Raw genomic sequence first — 20334 nt, forward strand, 5'->3', positions numbered from 1 at the left:
AAAAAAGGAAAACAAAAGAAAAAACACTACTACTGTAATTTCTCCTTACCTGCCAGTAAATACTCATACTGGGATGCCTTTTTTTTTTTTTGAGACGGAGTCTTGCTCTGTCCCCCAGACTGGGGTGCAGTGGCGTGATCTCGGCTCACTGCAAGCTCCACCTCCTGGGTTCATGCCATTCTCCTGCCTCAGCCTCCGGAGTAGCTGGGACTACAGGCGCCCGCCACCACGCCCGGCTAATTTTTTGTATTTTTAGTAGAGACGGGGTTTCACCGTGTTAGCCAGGACGGTCTCAATCTCCTGACCTCGTGATCCACCCGCCTTGGCCTCCCAAAGTGCTAGGATTACAGGCGTGAGCCACCGCGCCCAGCCTTTTATTTATTTATTTATTTTTTTTTTTGGAGATAGAGTTTTGCTCTTGTTGCCCAGCTGAAGTGCAATGGCATGATCTTGGCTCACTGCAACCTCTGCCTCCCAGGTTCAAGCGATTCTCCTGCCTCAGCCTTCAGAGTAGCTGGGATTATAGGTGCCCGCCACCACGCCCGGGTAATTTTTTGTATTTTTAGTAGAAATGAGGTTTCACCATGTTGGCCAGGCTGGTCTCGAACTCCTGACCTCAGGTGATCCACTTGCCTTGGCCTCCCAGAGTGCTGGGATTACAGGTGTGAGCCAACATGCCCGGACTGGAATGCTTTTAATATTGTCTCAGAAATATCTAATAAAAAGTCCTCTGACAGTTCCTGACAAAATATTTTAAGTGAAGCTGAGACAGGACATGAAATAGTTCACAGAAGAAACTATCCAACCATTTAAAAAATGTAATCTTATGAAATCTCTGTATCACTTACCAAACATTTAAATATAACGAATCCTTCATGACACCTTGAACCTATTATAATCAATGATAACAACAGATCTGGGGACAAAATTACCGAAGATATGGCCCTTACGGGTGCCTGTAATCCCAGCTACTCGGGAGGCTGAGGCAGGAGAATGGTGTGAACCTGGGAGGCGGAGCTTGCAGTGATCCGAGATTGCGCCACGGCACTCCAGCCTGGGCGAGTGAGAGACTCCATCTCAAAAAAAAAAAAAAAAAAAAAAAAAAAGGTTTGCAGGCGTTGTGCCATGACTCACACTTGTAATCCCCGCACTTTGGGAGGCCAAGGTGGGTTGGGTCACAAGGTCAGGAGTTCGAGGCCAGCCTGACCAACATGGTGAAACCCCGTCTCTACTAAAAATACAAAAAAATTAGCTGGGCTACAGGGCGTGGTGGCACATGCCTGTAATCCCAGCTAATCAGGAGGCTAAGGCAGGGGAATCGCTTGAACCTGGGAGGCGGAGGTTGCAGTGAGCCAAGATGGCGCCACTGCACTCTAGCCTGGGCAACACAGCGAGACTCCATCTCAAAAAAAAAAAAAAAAAAAAAAGGTTTGTAGATCAACTTGGATTTAGGGATGATAATTCTTCAAAGCCAAGGAAAACGTGAAAAATTTGTTTTGCTCAACGCACGAGATAAAAACTGCTACCACTTTCACCACTCACCTTCTCTTGGGTTCTTGCAGAATGAACAGGAAGATCGGTGCCCACCAATGCTTGCCTTACACTGTAAGGAAGAAGGAAATAATTCAATTTGACTGAAAACATTTTTAAAAATCTTATGTATATCTAACAAAGTGAAACCTCCCCAAAATGAAAGAAACAAGCCATATCCCAGATCCCCTCAAAGCTTAAAAAAAGAATCTGATATTCCCCACTGATTAGGGCTGGCAGACAGGATCTGATGAGCTACTGTTTGAGAGCTACCTTATAACAAGGCATCTGGGACTTTGGCGCAACCCAAATGCCTTTGCCCTGGATAAAGATTCTTATAGGAAATATGCCTAGAAAACTACTGTTAAATGGTTTATATAATACTATTGTCCCAAAGCCATTTACAGTCTGCACCCAAAACTTGGGCCTGAACTGACTGTGAGATCCCCATTCACATTTGGCTAGAACTGAGAATTCAGTTATCAACTCCTTTCTCAAACACTGATAATGAGGTACAAGGTAGGAGGAGGAAGAGATACGGATAGTGTCTCTGGCAGCTATCTAAAAGACATTGAAAGGGAACATTCACTAGCCCAGAATAAGGTAAGAGATATTTTTAATGTGAATGTAATTATTCTTGTCTGAACATGTGAACAAAAAGTCAAGCACACTGCCCAACCCCGAAATCCCTAAACTTTTGCCACTGAGCTTCCAAATGCCATGGGGGCAGAAACTTGGTTGGCAGGAAATCAAAGAGTAAGAACTATAAAGAGGATGGTATTTGAGGAGGGCCTTATAGGACGAGTAAAGGTCTGCCAGATGGAGTTGAGGAGAAGACAATAACAATAGTAGCAGTGGCTAATTCTTTTTTTTTTTTTTTTCTTTTGAGATGGAGTTTCACTCTTGTTGCCCAGGCTGGAGTGCAATGGCATGATCTCGGCTTACCACAACCTCCACTTCCCAGGTTCAAGTGATTCTCCTGCCTCAGCCTCCTGAGTAGCGGGATTACAGGCATGTGCCACCACACCCGGCTAATTTTGTATTTTTAGTAGAGGCAGGGTTTCTCCATATTGGTCAGGCTGGTCTCGAACTCCCGACCTCAGGTGATCTGCCCGCCTCGGCCTCCCAAATTGCTGGGATTATAGGTGTGAGTCACCGCACCCAGCCGGCTACTTCTTAAATAGTACATACCATGTATCTGGCCTACTGTATATGTCATCACTTATTGATCCTGACAACCCCAATAAACTTCATGAAATGGGTACTCCTATCTCCTCATTTTGTAGATGAGGAAACTGAGGCCTAGAGAGGTTAACTCACTTGAGTAAGATCACTACAGTCAGTTATTTCATTGTTCCCTTCCATATAAACAGATCACACACACACACACACACACACACACACACCCCTGCCCACTGCCAAGTGGCTGTCATGCCTCCCCACAGGGTGAGTATACTTCCTCTCTCCATTGTCAGCCTTGGCCATGTGCCTTCCTTGCTTTCACCAATAAAACATGAGTGAACATGACCTACACTAGGTCTAAGAGAAGCCTTAGGAGCCACTGCTTGTGTGAATGAACCTCTCTCTCCCTTAGCCAGAGGGACACTGCCCCATATTGAGACTGTTTCTTCCGCCTGGGTCCCGGGATGAGAAGCCACGTGGAATAGAACTGTAGCAAACAACCCATAGTCCCTAACATGTAATGTGAGTGAAGAATATGCTTGTTGTTTTAAGCCACTGGGATTGGAGAGTTGTTACTACAGGAGAGCTGCTGTGGTAACTGGTGCTATTTGTAAACATATAGATCAACAGAATAAAACTGAGAATCTAGGAATAAACCTATAGATTATGGTCAACTGACTTCTAACAATGGGGAAAGTGCCAATGGGGAAAGAATAGTCTCTTCAACAAATGGTGCTGGGACAACTGAGTATCTACATGCCAACGAATAAAGTATGTGACACTTCAGCCACTGAGTGAATAGCGTAAAACAGGCCTGGCATGATGGCTTATGCTGGTGATCCCAGTACTTTGGGAGGCCGAGGCGGTTGGATCATTTCAGGCCAGGAGTTCAAGACCAGCCTAGCCAACATGGAGAAACCCCATCTCTATTAAAAATACAAAAATTAGCTGGGTATGGTGGCATGCGCCTGTAATCCCAGCTACTCGGGAGGCTGAGGCACGAGAATCACTTGAACCTGGGAGGTGGAGGTTGTCATGAGCCAAGATTGTGCCACTGCAATCCAGCTTGGGTGACAAACCAAGACTCTCTCTTAAAAACAAAAACAAACCCCATAAAACTGACCTATTTTATGTGTACAATTCAATGATTTTTAGTAAATGTATAGTGCAACCATCACCATAATCTAATTCTGAAACATTTTCATCACCCCCAAAAGAAATCTAGTGGAGTTACCTCCCCCATTCTTACCCCTAGGGACATGGAATTGTGCAATGTATGGTCTTCTGTGTCTGGCATAGTATTTTCAAGGTTTATCTAGGTTGTAATATGCATCAGTACTTCATTCCTTTTCATTGTCAAATAGCATTTCATTGTATGGATATGCCAACTTGTTTGTCTATCCATCAGCCAATGGACATTTTGGTTATTTCCATTTTTTGGCTATTATGAATAATACCGCCATTAGCATTTGTTTTAATTACAAAAAATTTTTAATAGGTACATAATAAACTTAAAAATTTTCTTTTTTTTTTTTTTGAGATGGAGTTTCACTCTTGATGCCCAGGCTGGAGTGCAATGTTGCAATTTCGGCTCACCGCAACCTCTGCCTCCCAGGTTCAAGTGATTCTCCTGCCTCAGCCTCCTGAGTAGCTGGGATTACAGGCATGCGCCACCATGCCCAGCTAATTTTGTATTTTTAATAGAGATGGGGTTTCTCCATGTTGGTCAGGCTGATCTCCAACTCCCAACCTCAGATGATCCGCCTGCCTTGGCCTCCCAAAGTGCTGGGATTATAGGCGTGAGCCACCGCACCTAGCTAAAAAAAATTTTGAGACAAGGTCTTGCTCTGTCACCCAGGATGGAGTACTGAAGTATAGTGGCACTATCATGGCTCACTGCTGCCTCAACCTCCTGGGCTCAGGTGATCCTCCCACCTCAGCCTGCTTAGTAGCTGGGACGATAGGCATGCACCACCACACGCAGTTAATTTTTGTATTTTTTGTAGAGATGGGGTTTTGCCATGTTGCCCAGGCTGGTCTCGAACTCCTGGGCTCAAGTGATCTGCCTACTTCAGCCTCCCAGAATGTTGGAATTACAGCCATGAGCCACACCTGGCTGACCTTATCTCTCTCTCTCTCTCTTTTTTTTTCTAGAAAGCGGATACTCTCAAGAAAGTGAAAGATAACACATAGAAAATATTTACAAATCATATATCTGATAAGGGATTAATATCCAGAAAATATAAAGTAGTCTTACAACTCAACAACAAAAAGACATGCAAATCAATTCCAAAGGGCAAAGGACTTGGTTGAACATTTCTCCGAAGGAGATATACAAATGGCCAACAAACACATGAAAAAAGACCCTCAAAGTCATTAGGGAAATGCAAATCAAAACCACAGTGAGATATTATTTCATACCCATTAGGATGGCTATTATCAAATAAAGGGAAAAGAACAAATGTTGGCAAGCAGGTGGAGAAATGAAGCCCTTATATATTGCTGATAGGAATATAAAATGGTACAGCTGTAGTCTATGAAAAAGTTTGCTAATAAAAGAAATACAGTTTGATGGTTCCTCAAAGAGTTAAATATAAAATTACCATATGACCCAGCAATTCCACTCCTGGATACATACCCCCAAATAACTGAAAACAGCTGTTCAAACAAAAACTAGCACACGAAGGTTCTATTATTCACCAAAGTCAGGGTAGAAACAACCCAAATGTCCATCAACTGAGGAATGGATGAACAAAATGTGATATATTCGTATTATTTAGCCACAAAAAGAAATGAGGTACTGACAAATACTATAACATACATGAACTCTGAAAACATGCTAGGTGAAAGGCCAACACAAAAGTTTACATATTTTGATTCCACTTATATGAAATATCCAGAATAGGCAAATCTATGGAGATAGAAAAAAGATTAATGGTTTCTGGGGACTGGGAGAAGAAGAAGTGGGAAGTGACTGATTAATTTTCCTTTTGAGGGTTTAAAAAAGATCTGAGGCTAGATATGGTGGCTCACACCTGCAATCCCAGAACTTCGGGAGGCCAACGTGAGAGGATCGCTTGAGCACAGGAGGTCAAGGCTGTGGTGAGCCATGATCACATCACTGTACTCCAGCTTGAGAAACAAGAGTGAGATCTTGTCTCAAAAAAAAGAAAGAAAAAAAAAAAGTTCTGGAACTAAGCTGGACATGATGGCACCTGTAGTCCCAGCTATTTGGGAAGTTGAGGTGGGAGGATGACTCGAGCCGGGGACTGTGAGACCAGCCTGGGCAACATAGTGAGATTCCATCTCCTATTTAAAAAAAAAAAAAAGTTCTAGGAAGCAGATAGTGTTGATAGCTGCACAACATTGTGAAGGTACTTAATGTCACTGAATTAATGCTTCAAAATGGTTAAAATGGCAAATGTAATGTAACATGTATTTTATCTAAATAAAAGCAAACGAAATATCTTCCTAAAATGACACCCTAAGGGAGTATATCCATGAAATATGAGTACTTTGGCTAGTAACAATCATAGCTCTTCAAGTTGTATTCTACTGACTAACACAAATGTCAAGCTAAAGTCTTTACTAAATTTTTTCAAGTACTGTAACATTTTTAGTGCGTCAGGGCTCAGAAACTTTATATATTTTTCATAATTATTTTTGATACTAAGTAGTAGCAATGAACCAAATTATATTTTCATGTTCACTGCAATCAAACTGGATCTTTAAAGAGGACAGCAGGCTGGGTGCAGTGGCTCACGCCTGTAATCTCAACACTTTGGGAGGCTGAGGTGGGTGGATAATGAGGTCAGGAGTTCAAGACTAGCCTGGCCAAGATGGTGAAACCCCATCTCTACTAAAAACTACAAAAAAATTGGCTGAGCATGGTGGCACGTGCCTGTAATCGTAGCTACTCAGGAGGCTGAGGCAGGAGAATCGTTTGAACCCCAGTGGCAGAGTTGTAGTGAGCTGAGATCGTGCCACTGCACTCCAGCCTGGGCGACAGAGCGAGACTCTGTCTCAAAATAAATAAATAAATAAATAAACAGGCTGGGGACAGTGGCTCACGCCTATAATCCCAGCACTTTGGGAGGCCGAGTCAGGTGGATCACTTGAGGTCAGGAGTTCAAGACCAGCCTGGCCAACATGGTGAAACCCCATCTCTACTAAAAATACAAAAATTAGCCAGGTGAGGTGGCACGTGCCTGTAATCCCAGCTACTCGGGAGGCTGAGGCAGGAGAATCGCTGGAACCCAGGAGCCAGAGGTTGTAGTGAGCTGAGATTGCACTCTAGCCTGGGCAACAGAATGAGACTCCGTTTCAAAAAAAAAGAGTATAGCCTAAAATTTTAAATATCCCACTCGAAGAGAATATGGAGTTTAACAGAGGTAAAATGCCACGGTGTCTGAAGTTCTATACCCTTGGAAACCCAAGAATGTCCAAAAAATGTACAACTCCCAAAGAACTAGTCTCTCCAAACCTACTTTTCCAAACAAGAATTCCTTTATGACCACCCCCAGGAGAGGTGAGAAGATATTATATGTCAAGGAACTGTTATTTTTATAACTGATAGAAATAATGGCACATGTCCTTGGGAAAGTGTCTCCAACTGCAGGTCCAGAACTCTCTATGGCCACATGCAGCAGCTGGGAAAGACAAATTATGAATGACCTCGTCTTGACCTCCTCTGTTCAACTGAAGTGACCTGAGGAAGAAGAGCTTTGTCCTTGGGAATGCATGTTAGCAGGCAGCCTTCCTAGAGATATGGAGGAGCTGTTATTCCAGATACTTACTTCTAAAGAAAGGGATTCTTGGTACTTACTCGTTTGCAGTACCAAAAATCCAGGCTTGGTACATACTCCAGGGTAACTTCTTTGTCCTGGATCATTAGAGTTCCCTGTAAAGACAAAGACAGAAGCCATCAACGTCAACCCTTGGAGAAACAGACAGAGACAGAAAGGCACAGAGAGCCTTTCCAATCCCCAAGCTGAAACATTTTATAAAGAGTGAGCTTAATTCACTGGTGAAAGGAAATGGCTGTTTTAAGCCACAGACCTGGGGCAGTGTTGCAGAGCAAGCTTTAGCTTAGGAAAGGGGAGTACGAGAAGGTGAAATCAGTCTTCGGCCTTGGTTCCTGTAGGTTAGGGTGCTGTCCTTGGGCAGGCTATGCCCAGTCTACTTGTCCAGAGGTCAGGTAATGCACTCTCTTGAATCCCAGCAAGTCCCCCACCTAGCTCAGGAGCTAGCACACTATCAAGAAGCAAACTCTTCCTTCTGCACAGAGGCAGAGGAGCCCTCTTTTTTTCCACAGCTATCTTACATCTCCTTGGAACGGTAATAAGGGCTATAACTTTAGTGCCCGAAAATTTTCTTTGAAACACTGGCTGTATGGCAAAAGCACCAGGACAAAGACATACAACATTGAAGACAGGAAGATAGGAGGAAGGTGAAAGCTTCACAGCAAGTTACATCCTTACAGCAGGAAACTGAATGGCTGGTGGGAGCAACAGCGGCGGCGGCGGTATCACTCTGGCTTGGAGCCTATAGAGTGAGCTAGCCCTGAGATCCGAGGAGCAACCATTGGCAAGTAAGCCTTTGGGAAAGTCTGGCACAGGAACAGGTGGGAAAAGGGGCTCAACAAGCCTGTTAAAGAGCTCCCTTGCCTCTCCATTTTGGGCAAGTCATGAATTCTATTTCACATTAAAATAAAGTTTTGTTTAACAAACACTAGCCAGCAGATATGTGTTGGTGCAGGGGAAAAAAATTCTCTGCCTACTGCCAAGGGACCCTCACCCACACTTGAAAGTGAACTAACCGAGAATGCGACTCTGGAACTAGCCCCTGCGCTGTGTTCATTCTCCGCCCTCTAGGGTCCTCTGTGTTTCCTCAGACAGGGCTCTGAGTTATACAAGCCATTTCTTTGCAATTGGACCTCAGTTTCTTGCTTGAATCCATACATCTGTCAAATAATGCTTTACCTCTCTGCTTTTCACATCAAAAAAGTCAAGAGAAATACACAGGATAAAATTATTGTCTTGTCAAAACCAAGGAAAATTGCCCATCTACCTAGGTCTTAGCATCTGGTCTGAGAAACTATTCCCTGGCTTGTTCTCAAGGCTAAGGACAATGATAATAAAAATTGCTAACATTTATTAAGCACTTACTCAGAGCCAGAAACCGCTAAGTACATTATCTTATTTAATCCCCTAAATGATCCGATGAAATAACATTATCTACACTTTACAGATGAGGACCTATGTTCACAGAGGTGGGGTCACCCAGGTGGTGAAGGGCACAGCTGGACTTACATCTGGGCTGTAGAGAAGGGATCTCCTGTTTCATTTTTCTTTTTCCTTTTTTTTGTTTTGACTGAGGGATCTCCTGTTTCATTCACCAGCTTCTGCTCAGTATTAGGGACAGGTAATCTGGCCTTAGGGACCAATCAGAAAAGAGACAGGCTCTGTATGCAGGGAAGGGTCTGGGAAGGACCACTCTATCAAGCTCTACCAATGCAGGAAGTTAGTCAAGATGAAGCGCCCCCCTTTTTTTTTTTCCTGAGACAGTTTCGCTCTTGTTGCCTAGGCTGGAGTGCAATGGCGTGATCTCGGCTCACTGCAACCTCCGCCTCCCAGGTTCAAGCGATTCTCCTGCCTCAGCCTCCCGAATAGCTGGGATTACAGATACGCGCCACCACGCTTGGCTAATTTTGTATTTTTAGTAGAGACGGTGTTTCTCCATGTTGGTCAGGCTGGTCTCGAATTCCCAACCTTAGGTGATCCACCCACCTCGGCCTCCCAAAGTGCTGGAATTACAGGCGTGAGCCACTGCGCCTGGCCGTCTTTTTTTTTTTTTTTTTTTTTTTTTTGAGACAGAGTCTTGCTCTGTCACTCAGTCTGGAGTACAGTGGCACGATCTCGGCTCACCACAACCTCCGCCTCCCGTGTTCAAACGATTCTCCTGCCTCAGCCTCCCAAGTAGCTGGGACTAGAGGCGCACACTACCACGCCTGGCTAACTTTTGTATTTTTAGTAGAGATGGGGTTTCACTATGTTGGTCAGGCTGGTCTCGAACTCCTGACCTCGTGATCTGCCCGCTTTGGCCTCCCAAAGTGCTGGGATTACAGACGTGAGCCATCGTGTCTGGCCTAAGATGAACCCCTTCTAAGCCCAGAGACAGTATATAACATCTTTAAGAGCATGGACTGTAGGCTGAGTTCCCTAAATTTGAATCCTGCCTCTACTCCATGACCTTCAGCAACGTCCTTAACTTCTTTGTGCTTCCATTTCCTCATCTGTAAAGTAAGGACAACAGTAACTACTTCTTAGGGTGGCTGTGAAGATTAAGTAAATTCATACATGTAAAGAGCTTAGCATAGAATATAGTGAGGGCTCAAGAAATGTTGATCATTATAAGCCCTAGGAACCAAAAAAGACCAGCATCAGCAGGTAGGAGTCAAATAGCCACTCATTTCACCTTGCTTGCTTGCTAGGTAGGAATATTTCACCACCCATTTTAATCTGCTGAAAGACTAAGGTTTCATACAGAATGGTCACTACACATCAGAAACTGTATCTTTACGACAGTACTTTCTGTTGTCAAATTACTGGTCCAGAGCTTACAGTCTACTTAATCTTGCTGGCCTTTTATTTATTTTCAGCACCAAACAGTATCTGGTACCAAAAAGGAGCTTAGTAAGCTCTTGTTGAATGAATGAAAGACTGAATAGAGCCAACTATCCCTGGAGGACCTGGTGCTTAGTACACAGTGGCTCTGGAGGGAGATACTGCTGTTAGAGCATACATCTGTATACCCAATCCATAAAACATGTGGGTTGTCATTTGAACAGTGAACCAGAACAAGGCACTACTGTCAGTTTCAGTCACCTGCAAATTCTGATTTCACCAATTGGAGGCATTAATGGATTCAGGTATTTCTAAGGCACTTTATACTTCTCAGACAACAAAAATGTTCCAGTAGCTGTGGATGACCTTTTGTTGAGCGTAGGGAACTCCCCTTGCCAGGAGTCCCCATCAGCATGTCATCTCTCAGATTACCTTTACCTCATGTATTACAAAAGCAATGATTTCTTATTCTCACAGAATCATCTATAACTCGGGCGGTCCTTTTTCTCAACCTGCACATAGTTAGACGTAAGCAGACAGTGACCACTGCTAAATAATGTGAAATGGTTTTAACACCACTGTTGAAGGGTAGCCAATTGTTTGTTTTTCCCTCTTAAAAAAATTATTATTATTTTTCCAAAACCAAAAAGGGTCAATATAGCCAATTGTTTAATAAGAATAGGTAGTCATAGGACAAACCTGTATGAGAACAATTTATCTATGATTTGATTCCCTAGCTGCTATCATACACAAGCAACCCAGATATACCAAGCACAGGTATGACATACATACAGTGCACCCCTCCCCATTGCTGCCTTTCTCTGGATTTCAGAAAACAGAGACCTGTCAGTGTCTCCTAGGAAAGTAACCTGTAGGGGGTTAGACTAATGAATGGGTAGGATGATGCAATCACTTTCAGTAGATGTCCATTCTTTTTTTTTTTTTTTTTTTTTTGAGATGGAGTCTCACTCTGTCGCCAGGCTGGAGTGCAGTGACGCGATCTTGGCTCACTGCAACCTCCGCCTCCCAAGTTCAAGCAATTCTCCTGCCTCAGCCTCTCGAGTAGCTGGGACTACAGGCGCCCACCACCACACCCAGCTAATTTTTTGTATTTTAGCAGAGATGGGGTTTCACCATGTTGGCCAGGATGGTCTCTACCTCCTGACCTCGTGATCCACCCACCTCGGCCTCCCAAAGTGCTAGGATTACAGGAATGAGCCCCAGCGCCCAGCCGTGGATGTCCATTCTTTTTTTTTCTTTTTTTTTTTTTTTTTTTTGAGACGGAGTCTTGCTCTGTCCCCCAGGCTGGAGTGCAGTGGCGCAATCTTGGCTCACTGCAAGCTCTGCCTCCCGGGTTCACGCCATTCTCCTGCCTCAGCCTCCTGAGTAGCTGGGACTACAGGCGCCCGCCAACACGCCCGGCTAATTTTTTTTTTGTATTTTTAGTAGAGATGGGGTTTCACCGTGTTAGCCAGGATGGTCTCGATCTCCTGACCTCGTGATCCGCCCGCCTCGGCCTCCCAAAGTGCTGGGATTACAGGTTTGAGCCACCGCGCCCGGCCAGGATGTCCATTCTTAATTGCCTATTATCTATCTTCACACATTAGAATATTTATTCATCTTTTGATTTATTGAGTTATTAAGCTACTCAAGCAAAGGAATCATGAAAGCCATGTGTCTGATTAACCAGGTCTGGCTCCTAAAGAGGTACCATATAGGCCAGGCACGGTGGCTCACGCCTGTAATCCTAGCACTTTGGGAGGCCGAGGCGGGTGGATTGCCTGAGCTCAGTTCGAGACCAGCCTGGGCAACACAGTGAAACCCTGTCTCTACTAAAATACAAAAAATTAGCTGGTTGCGGTGATATACACCTGTATATCCCAGCCAGTCGGGAGACTGAGGCAGCCAGTCGGGAGACTGAGGCAGGAGAACTGCTAGAACCCAGGAGGCAGAGGTTGCACTGAGCCAAGATCACGCCACTGCACTCCAGCCTGGGCGACAGAGTGAGACTCCGTCTCTTTAAAAAAAAAAAAAAAAAAAAAAAAAAGGGCTGGGCACGGTGGCTCATGCCTGTAATCCTAGCACTTTGGGAGGCTGAGGTGGGAGGACCACAGGGTCAGGAGATCAAGACCATCCTGGCCAACATGGTGAAATCCCGTCTCTACTAAAAATACAAAAGTTAGCTGGGTGTGGTGGCATGTGCTTGTAATCCCAACTACTCAGGAGACTGAGGCAGGAGAATCGTTTGAACCAGGGAGTCAGAGGTTGCAGTGAGCCAAGATCATGCCACTGCACTCTAGCCTGGCAACAGAGCAAGATTCCGTCTCAAAAAAAAAAAAGAGGTGCCATATATATATATATATATGTGTACATACATGTATGTATGTATGTATGTATATGTACATAAAAAGAAGATAGATCTCTTTTTTTTTTTGAGACAGGGTCTTGCTCTGTTGCCCAGGCTGGAGTGGCATGCAGTGGCATGATACTGGCTCACTGCAACCTCTGCCTCCCGAGTTCAAGCGATTCTCTTGTTTCTGCCTCCCAAGTAGCTGGGATTACAGGTGTGTGCCAACACACCCGGATAATTTTTGTATTTTTAATAGCGACGGGGTTTCACCATGTTGGCCAGGCTGGTCTTGAACTCCTGGCCTAAAGTGATCGCCTGCCTCGGCCTCCCAAAGTGCTGGGATTACAGGCATGAGCCACTGCGCCCAGCTAAGAGGTACCATATATTAGAAAGTAAAACCAAAGACATCTCCTCCTTTCTCAGCAGTGTTAGATTAGGCTTAAATTAGACTAAAACCTGCTAAAATCCTTTCCAGCCCAAAGCCATCACTTGGCAAAGTCACACATAGATATTACTAAGTACATTTCAAGAAGTCTTCATGTGAAGCTGCAAAAAGCTAGATTTTTGCACTCTAGAATGGCAAATCAAGTCCTTATTCTCCACTTAGAGACACCACAGAGGAGCAAACTGGGTCTGGAGGGCTGCTGATTGAACATCTACATTCCCATTTCCTTTTTCATCAGCTGCTCTTAGAGACTTCATGTTCTCATTTTGTGACTGCCTGTCAGAAGGACTAGGGTCAGAGTGTTGAGACTCTACCATATGCTCCCATTCCATTGGCTCAAAACCAATCCTCAAGGATATTATTATTATTTTTTTTTTTAAAGACAGGGTCTCGCTTCTGTTGCCCAGGTTGGAGGCTAGATAGAGCACAGTGGTGCAATCATGACTCACTGCAGCCTTGACCTCCCAGGCTCAAGCAATCTTCCCACCTCAGCCTCCCTAAGTAGCTGAGACCACAGGTGCACACCACCATGCCCAGCTAATTTTTAAATTTTTTTGTAGAGATGGGGGTCTCACTATGTTGCCTAGGCTGGTCTCAAACTCCTGGGCTCAAGTGATCCTCCTGCCTCAGCTTCCCAAAGTGAGTCATCGTGCCCAGCCTCAAGGATTCTTAAGATACTGGGAGGTATAAGAGAAAATGGAAAGAAGAGAAGATTTCTGGACAGCAGCTTTGCATCTTTGTTAAAGATCTTCAACGCAAGCTCAGTCGTAGCTATACTTTGTACTGAGAAAACGACTGCTGTGTGATCTTCCCATTACAACATAGAAAGCGATAAACAGTATCAAAAGGCAGGGAAAAAGTATATGAGTTTTGTGAATACAACTCACATTGAAAAGTCGCAATCACTCTTCATTGTTTTGTGTTTCTTCCAAACACAGTATGGGAGTATCAGGTTATTGGTGGCTGAGAACTGGTACTGTTTATCAGAGATAGTATCTTTATTCACAAAGCAATTTACAGTTTACAAAGGCATTCTTCACAGTATCGTCTCATTAGATTCTTACAAGTAGGGCATATGGATGGCTGGGATACACTGAGTAGTCTGCCCAAGAATACAGAGCTAATTGGCAACACATATAGTACTAAAAGTCAGGTTTTCTTTTGGCCATATTGTCTTTGTTTTTAAATTCCAGAGAGTCAGTCAATTCATGACACTTGCCACATCAAAGAGGTAGCTTCTGATGAAAAGATACACACAGCAGAGTCTAAAGAAGTTGCAAGAAATGGACTCATAGGGAGTTTTTAGAGAGACTGCCACAAAGCCCTTGTTTCTTGACAGCACTGCCAATCCCTCAAACTGGTCTGCTTAAGATGGGCTTTCTGTTCTTAAAACACCTACAATTGCTTTAGGTGCTGTGTCTAAGATAAAGAGTGCTGCTAGTAAATGGCTGCTACCAGGAGTTTCAAGAACCATGACAGTCAAATGGACCTGCAGAAAGAGCAAAGCCCGGGGAACAAAAGTAACAGGTTTAAAACAGATGTGTCATTTCTCTTAGTATAAAAGATTACTTTTCATAGAAATCCTTTGTAAAGCAGTCAGGCTCATTCTTTATGGTACAAGGATATGTTATAGTTCAAATATTTTTTAAAACCCACTATTCCCAAAGGCCAAACCAAAATGAGACACAAGAGGGAAGGAGGAGATGGAGGAAGAAAAAAAGTACAATGGCTAAGGAAAGTACAAAGAATGCCCTATGTCAACTCTATAGCTCTGCCTGTTGGCCTTCTCCATGTCCTCCATTTTGACTAGTCCTTTTACCCAACAGGATCTGAGCTGCACTTTGAGCATCCAGGAGATAAGGCCCCACTGGGACTTCCAATGAAAACACAGTCCCACTTCAGTGTCCAATGTAAGGTTAAGGGGCATGAAGATACTGCCCTGTCAGCTGCCACTTCCTATCTTTTCTTGACTAGATGAAAGTAGAACAAAAACTTTTACTAAAATGTTCTTGACAACGAACATTTTAGACTATATGACGCCAGCAACAACCAGCATCAAGCCAAAATCTTATTTGTGTTTTCTGAAGCAAAATGGCTGTTTCACTGAGCCCCAGAGCCCCACCCACTAGGATCACAGCTGGCAGAAGTCAAGGTCTCAAGATGAACTCTGCAGCTGGGCACAGTGGCTCACGCCTGTAACCCCAGCACTTGGGGAGGCCAAGGCAGGTGGATTGCTTGAGCTCAGGAGTTCGAGACCAGCCTGGGCAATGTGATAAAACCCCGCCTCTACAAAAAATACAAAAATTAGCTGGGCATGGTAGTGTGCGCCTGTTATCCTAGCTACTCCGGGGGCTGAGGTGGGAGGGTTGCTTGAACCTGTGTGGTCGAGGCTGCAGTGAGCCAAGCTCGTGCCACTGCATTCCAGCCTGGGTGACAAAGTGAGACCCAATCTCAAAAAAAAAAAAAAAAAAAAAAAGAACTCTGCTCTGGGAACACAATACACTCCAAGCCAGACCCTGACATAAGAAAATGTAAACATACATACATACACACACACATATATATATATATGTTTTTTTTTTTTTTTTTGAAAAGGAGCCTTGCTCTGTTGCCCAGGCTGGAGTGCAGTGGTGCGATCTCAGCTCACTGCAAGCTCTGCCTCCCGGGTTCATGCCATTCTCCTGCCTCAGCCTCCCAAGTAGCTGGGACTACAGGCACCCATCACCACGCCCGGCTAATTTTTTGTATTTTTAGTAGAGACGGGGTTTCACCGTGTTAGCCAGGATGGCCTCGGTCTCCTGACCTTGTGACCTGCCCACTTCGGCCTCCCAAAGTGTTGGGATTACAGGCATGAGCCAAGGCACCCGGCTGAGAACTTAAATATTTTAAAGGTGTCTGGTGCTAAGAATATATTCCACCCACTTCACTACTACTCCTTGCAGGTCTTACATGCATTTTAAAGTAAGATTCAGGTTCTAGAAAATGCCTCCTATCATGATGAAAGAAAATCAGGGATCCGTAGTCTTGGAGGTAATTCCACGAACTTAGCTCCAGGAACATAGAAAGAACAGTGCCTACCAGGGGATCCACAAGTCTCTCCCATTCTAAGGTTCCATTACATTTGCATTTGCAGCAAAAACAAAGAGGCAAAATATACAAATAAACAAATAAGTAAGTAATCAAAAGAGCCTTAAATCTTTTCTCTCCTTGTGAGAAGACAAGACTCTATCATAAAGACTGAGACTGTGAGGCAAACAGGGCACTCAACAAATTCCTTCATCACAGAATCTCCGTAGATTGCTTCTTACAATTTATAAACTCCAACTATTAGCACTCAGAACAACTGAAAAACTGAACCATTAAAATGCAGATTTTTAAAAAATTTTTCAGCTTGTTATAATTTTGTATCTTTTAGAGCAATGTTTCACCTAACATTTACAAAAGCCACAGTCAAAATTTCTCTGGTTAATAACTTATTTCCGTAGGCTGGGTGTGGTGGCCCATGCCTGTAATCCCAGTACTTTGAGAGACCCGGTGGGGGGGGGGGGTGTGTGGATCAACTGAGGTCAGGAGTTCGAGACCAGCCTGGCCAACATGGTGAAACCGTGTCTCTACTATAAGTACAAAATTAGCCAGGTGTGGTGATGGGCGGCTCTAATCCCAGCTACTCGGGAGGCTGAGGCAGGAGCATTGCTTGAACCTGGGAGGTGGAGGTTGCAGTGAGCCGAGATTGCGTGATTGCACTCCAGCCTGGGTGAAAAGAGCGAGACTCCACCTCAAAATAAATAAATAAATAAATAAATAAATAATTTATTTTCACACAAAGATATGACCTAATTCTTGGTGGAAGTAAAATATCACATTTTGACATATTTTACTGATAATTCTCAGAATTCCCTTCAGAATTCTATAACCTCTACCTTATTTTTCCCTCTTTCCTGAGTTGATTCCAGTCACATAGCAATAAAATAAAAATACTCACAACGTAGAATATATACAGAAACAAGATACAGCTTGTTCTTTCCTGACAATTAAATCAGTTAACCCTAAAATAATTATGAGGTATGTAGGGCAAGGGCTTTTAGTCCCAGATAAGAGAGGCTCTCTCGTATTGTAATTAGGGACATCCCCCACCTCAACACAGAGTGAAGGGCAGCTGATTTACATCATTTCTTTTCTTCTTTTTCTTCTTTTTTGGGGACGGAGTCTTGCTCTGTTGCCCAGGCTGGAGTGCAGTGGCGCGATCTCGGCTCACTGCAAGCTCCGCCTCCTGGGTTCACGCCATTCTCCTGTCTCAGCCTCCCGAGTAGTTGGGACTACAGGTGCCCGCCATCACGCCTGGCTGATTTTTTTTTTGTATTTTTAGTAGAGACGGGGTTTCACCATGTTAGCCAGGATGGTCTCGATCTCCGGACCTCATGATCTGCCCGCCTCGGCCTCCCAAAGTGCTGGGATTACAGGCGTAAGCCACTGCACCCGGCCTGATTTACATCATTTCTATAACACTTTTATATTCTGAGATGACTACTGTTGGAGCTCCCTGGCTCTTTTCTTCTGGAAAAAGTAGACTCTAAATTCAACATCAAGGCATACTTCATTGAATAGGTCTCTAAACTGAATCACTATAGAGAAAAACAAATAGGGAGTTTGTTAAATAAATGTGAAAAATATAAAGCTTCTTAATTTGCTTTGTTTACCAAAGAATATAATAAAACCATTCCTTTTTCTTAAAAACTTAATGGCAGGAGGTGGTAGAGAACAGCCAAGAGAGCAGACTGAGGCCCACAAGACCTAAGATACTGTATAGGCCTCACTGCTGAGCCCATCACAAAGCCTGCACAGTATTCCCCAGGCATCCCCAAAGAACCAGCAGCTATTCTTCAGGATCCACCATCCAAGAGAGACATTGGAGCCGGCAGCGGTGGCTCACACCTGTAATCCCAGCACTTTGGGAGGCTGAGGCAGGTGATCACCTGAAGTCAGGAGTTCAAGACCAGCCTGGCCAACATGGAGAAACCCCGTCTCTACTAAAAATACAAAAATTACCCGGGCATGGTGGCGGGCACCTGTAATCCCAGCTACTCAGGAGGCTGAGGCAAGAGAATCACCTGAACCCGGGAGACAGAGGGTACAGTGAGCCAAGATCCAGCCTGGTCAACAAAAGCAAAACTCAGTCTCAAAAAAAGGAATGAAAAGAAATTTGCCACGCACAGTGGCTCATGGCTCATGCCTATAATCCCTGCACTTTAGAAGGTCAAGGTGGGAGAACTGCTTGAACCCAGGAGCTTGAGTCCAGACCAGCTCAGGGAACACAGTGAGACCCTATCTCTATTGCTATTAAAACAAAATTTTTTAATGGGAAAAAAAATAAAAAGAGACATTATTTCTACTGACCCTTTATCTATCACCTCCCACCCAAGTACTTGAGCTTCCTCGAAAGGTGTCTTTAGCCCCTCTGCCTGTAACGTCCTCAAAGAGTCTTGCTGACTTGATTTCTAAATAAATAGTGCCTTGAAAATATTAATAAAATACAGAGCCTCTGGACTTCTGAATACATACTGTTCAACTAACATTTCAGGGAGGTAACTACGCCCCCCTGCTTTTTTTTTGAGACAGGGTCTTGCTCTGTCACTCAGGCTAGAGTGCACTGGTGTTGTATGATCATAGCTCATTGCAGCCTTGATCTCCTGAGCTCAAGCCATCATCCCACCTCAGCCTCCTGACAAGCTGGGACAACAGGTACATGTCACCAAGTCTGGCTAATTTATTTTATTTTATGCAGACATGGGGTCTTCCTATGATGCCCAGGCTGGTCTTGAACTCCTGGGCTCAAATGATCCTCCTGCCACAGCCTTCCAAAGGGATGGGATTACAGGTGTGAGCCACCATGCCCAGCCAATTCTCTTCTTAGGCAGAAAGCTATTGACCCAATGCCACTCAGAAGCACCAAGACTAAGAAGGGAACTTTTTGGGAGGCCAAGGTGGACGGATCACGAGGTCAAGAGATCGAGACCATACTGGCCAACATGGTGAAGCCCCGTCTCTACTAAAAATTAAAAAAAAAAAAAAAAAAAAAATTAGCTGGGCATGGTGGCATGCGCCTGTAGTCCCAACTACTTGGGAGGCTGAGGCAGGAGAATCACTTGAACCCAGGAGGCGGAGGCTGCAGTGAGCCACGATCGCGCCACTGCACTCTAGCCTGGCGACAGGGCAAGACTCCCATCTCCAAAAAAAAAAAAAAAAGAATGGAAGCTTTAAGTCAGAAAAGGTTCACTGGGATACAAGGTTAGGTCCCTAATCCTTTTTGTTCTACTTATTTTCACAAGCAAATAACACAAAGAATTATCAAACTTCAGCCCCTGATAAAAATGAGGGCTGGCTTCTAACATTGAAGACATGCTATGGTTAAATTAGCCAATATTTGGAAAGCAGCATTTACTGAACTATAATATCATAGCTGCTACAATATAATGGCTATAATATCTTAACTTTTTTTTTTTTTTAACAGCAGATATGTATAGAGTGAGGGAATGATTCCTGCACAAAGAAGAAATTTGTAGTAATCCAGGAGTTTGGGAGAAGACAAAGCCAACAGGTCACTAACTATATCCCTGCTGGAGTTGGGATCATGTGCTACAAAGGCATAGCCCATAGCTAGTCATCAAGAAACTCTCCTGATCAGACCTGTATGCCTTGGCAATCTATCACAGACCTAACCCTTGAATGCCTTTAAACACCATCAGACATTAAGACATACCATCCAGTTTATTAAAAGGCATCTCTTGTAGTTTGAAGGCTATAAAAAGAAAATATGTTTAAAAAGGGAGACCCTGCTGGGCGCAGTGGCTCATGCCTGTAATCCCAGCACTTGCGGAGCTGAGGTGGGCAAATCAACTGAGGTCGGGAGTTTGAGAACAGCCTGGCCAATACAGTGAAACCCGGTCTCTACTAAAAATATTAAAATTGAGCTGGGCGTGGTGGCTCACGTCTGTAATCCCAGCACTTTGGGAGGCCAAGGTGGGTGGATCACAAGGTCTGGAGTTCAAGACTAGCCTGGCTAAGATGGTGAAACCCCGTCTCCATTAAAAATACAAAAAAATTAGCCAGGCGTGGTGGTGGGCACCTGTAATCCCAGCTACTCAGGAGGCTGAGGCACGAGAATTGCTTGAACCTGGGAGGTGGATGTTGCAGTGAGCTGAATC

The 20334-nt window shown here is 44.2% G+C and overlaps 1 protein-coding gene across 7 annotated transcripts in view; it reads right to left on the reverse strand.

Annotated features, from left to right (window-relative positions):
• The window catches only part of RBM6 (RNA binding motif protein 6), a 140041-nt gene that overhangs the window by 20929 nt on the left and 98778 nt on the right, over nucleotides 1–20334 (reverse strand). For 6 of the 7 annotated variants that reach the window (XM_055275943.2, XM_055275975.2, XM_063609503.1 and 3 more), the window contains 2 exons: nucleotides 7538–7612; nucleotides 1543–1603 (listed from right to left, as the gene is read on the reverse strand). In XM_055275943.2, the coding sequence (XP_055131918.2) occupies nucleotides 1543–1603; nucleotides 7538–7612 (136 nt within the window). Of the gene's footprint in view, nucleotides 1–1542; nucleotides 1604–7537; nucleotides 7613–8530; nucleotides 8698–20334 lie in introns of those variants that run through there. The other variant, XM_055275965.2, reaches the window with a different exon arrangement.

Source organism: Symphalangus syndactylus, chromosome 1 (genome assembly GCF_028878055.3).
Source record: "Symphalangus syndactylus isolate Jambi chromosome 1, NHGRI_mSymSyn1-v2.1_pri, whole genome shotgun sequence".
Lineage (NCBI taxonomy): Eukaryota > Metazoa > Chordata > Mammalia > Primates > Hylobatidae > Symphalangus > Symphalangus syndactylus.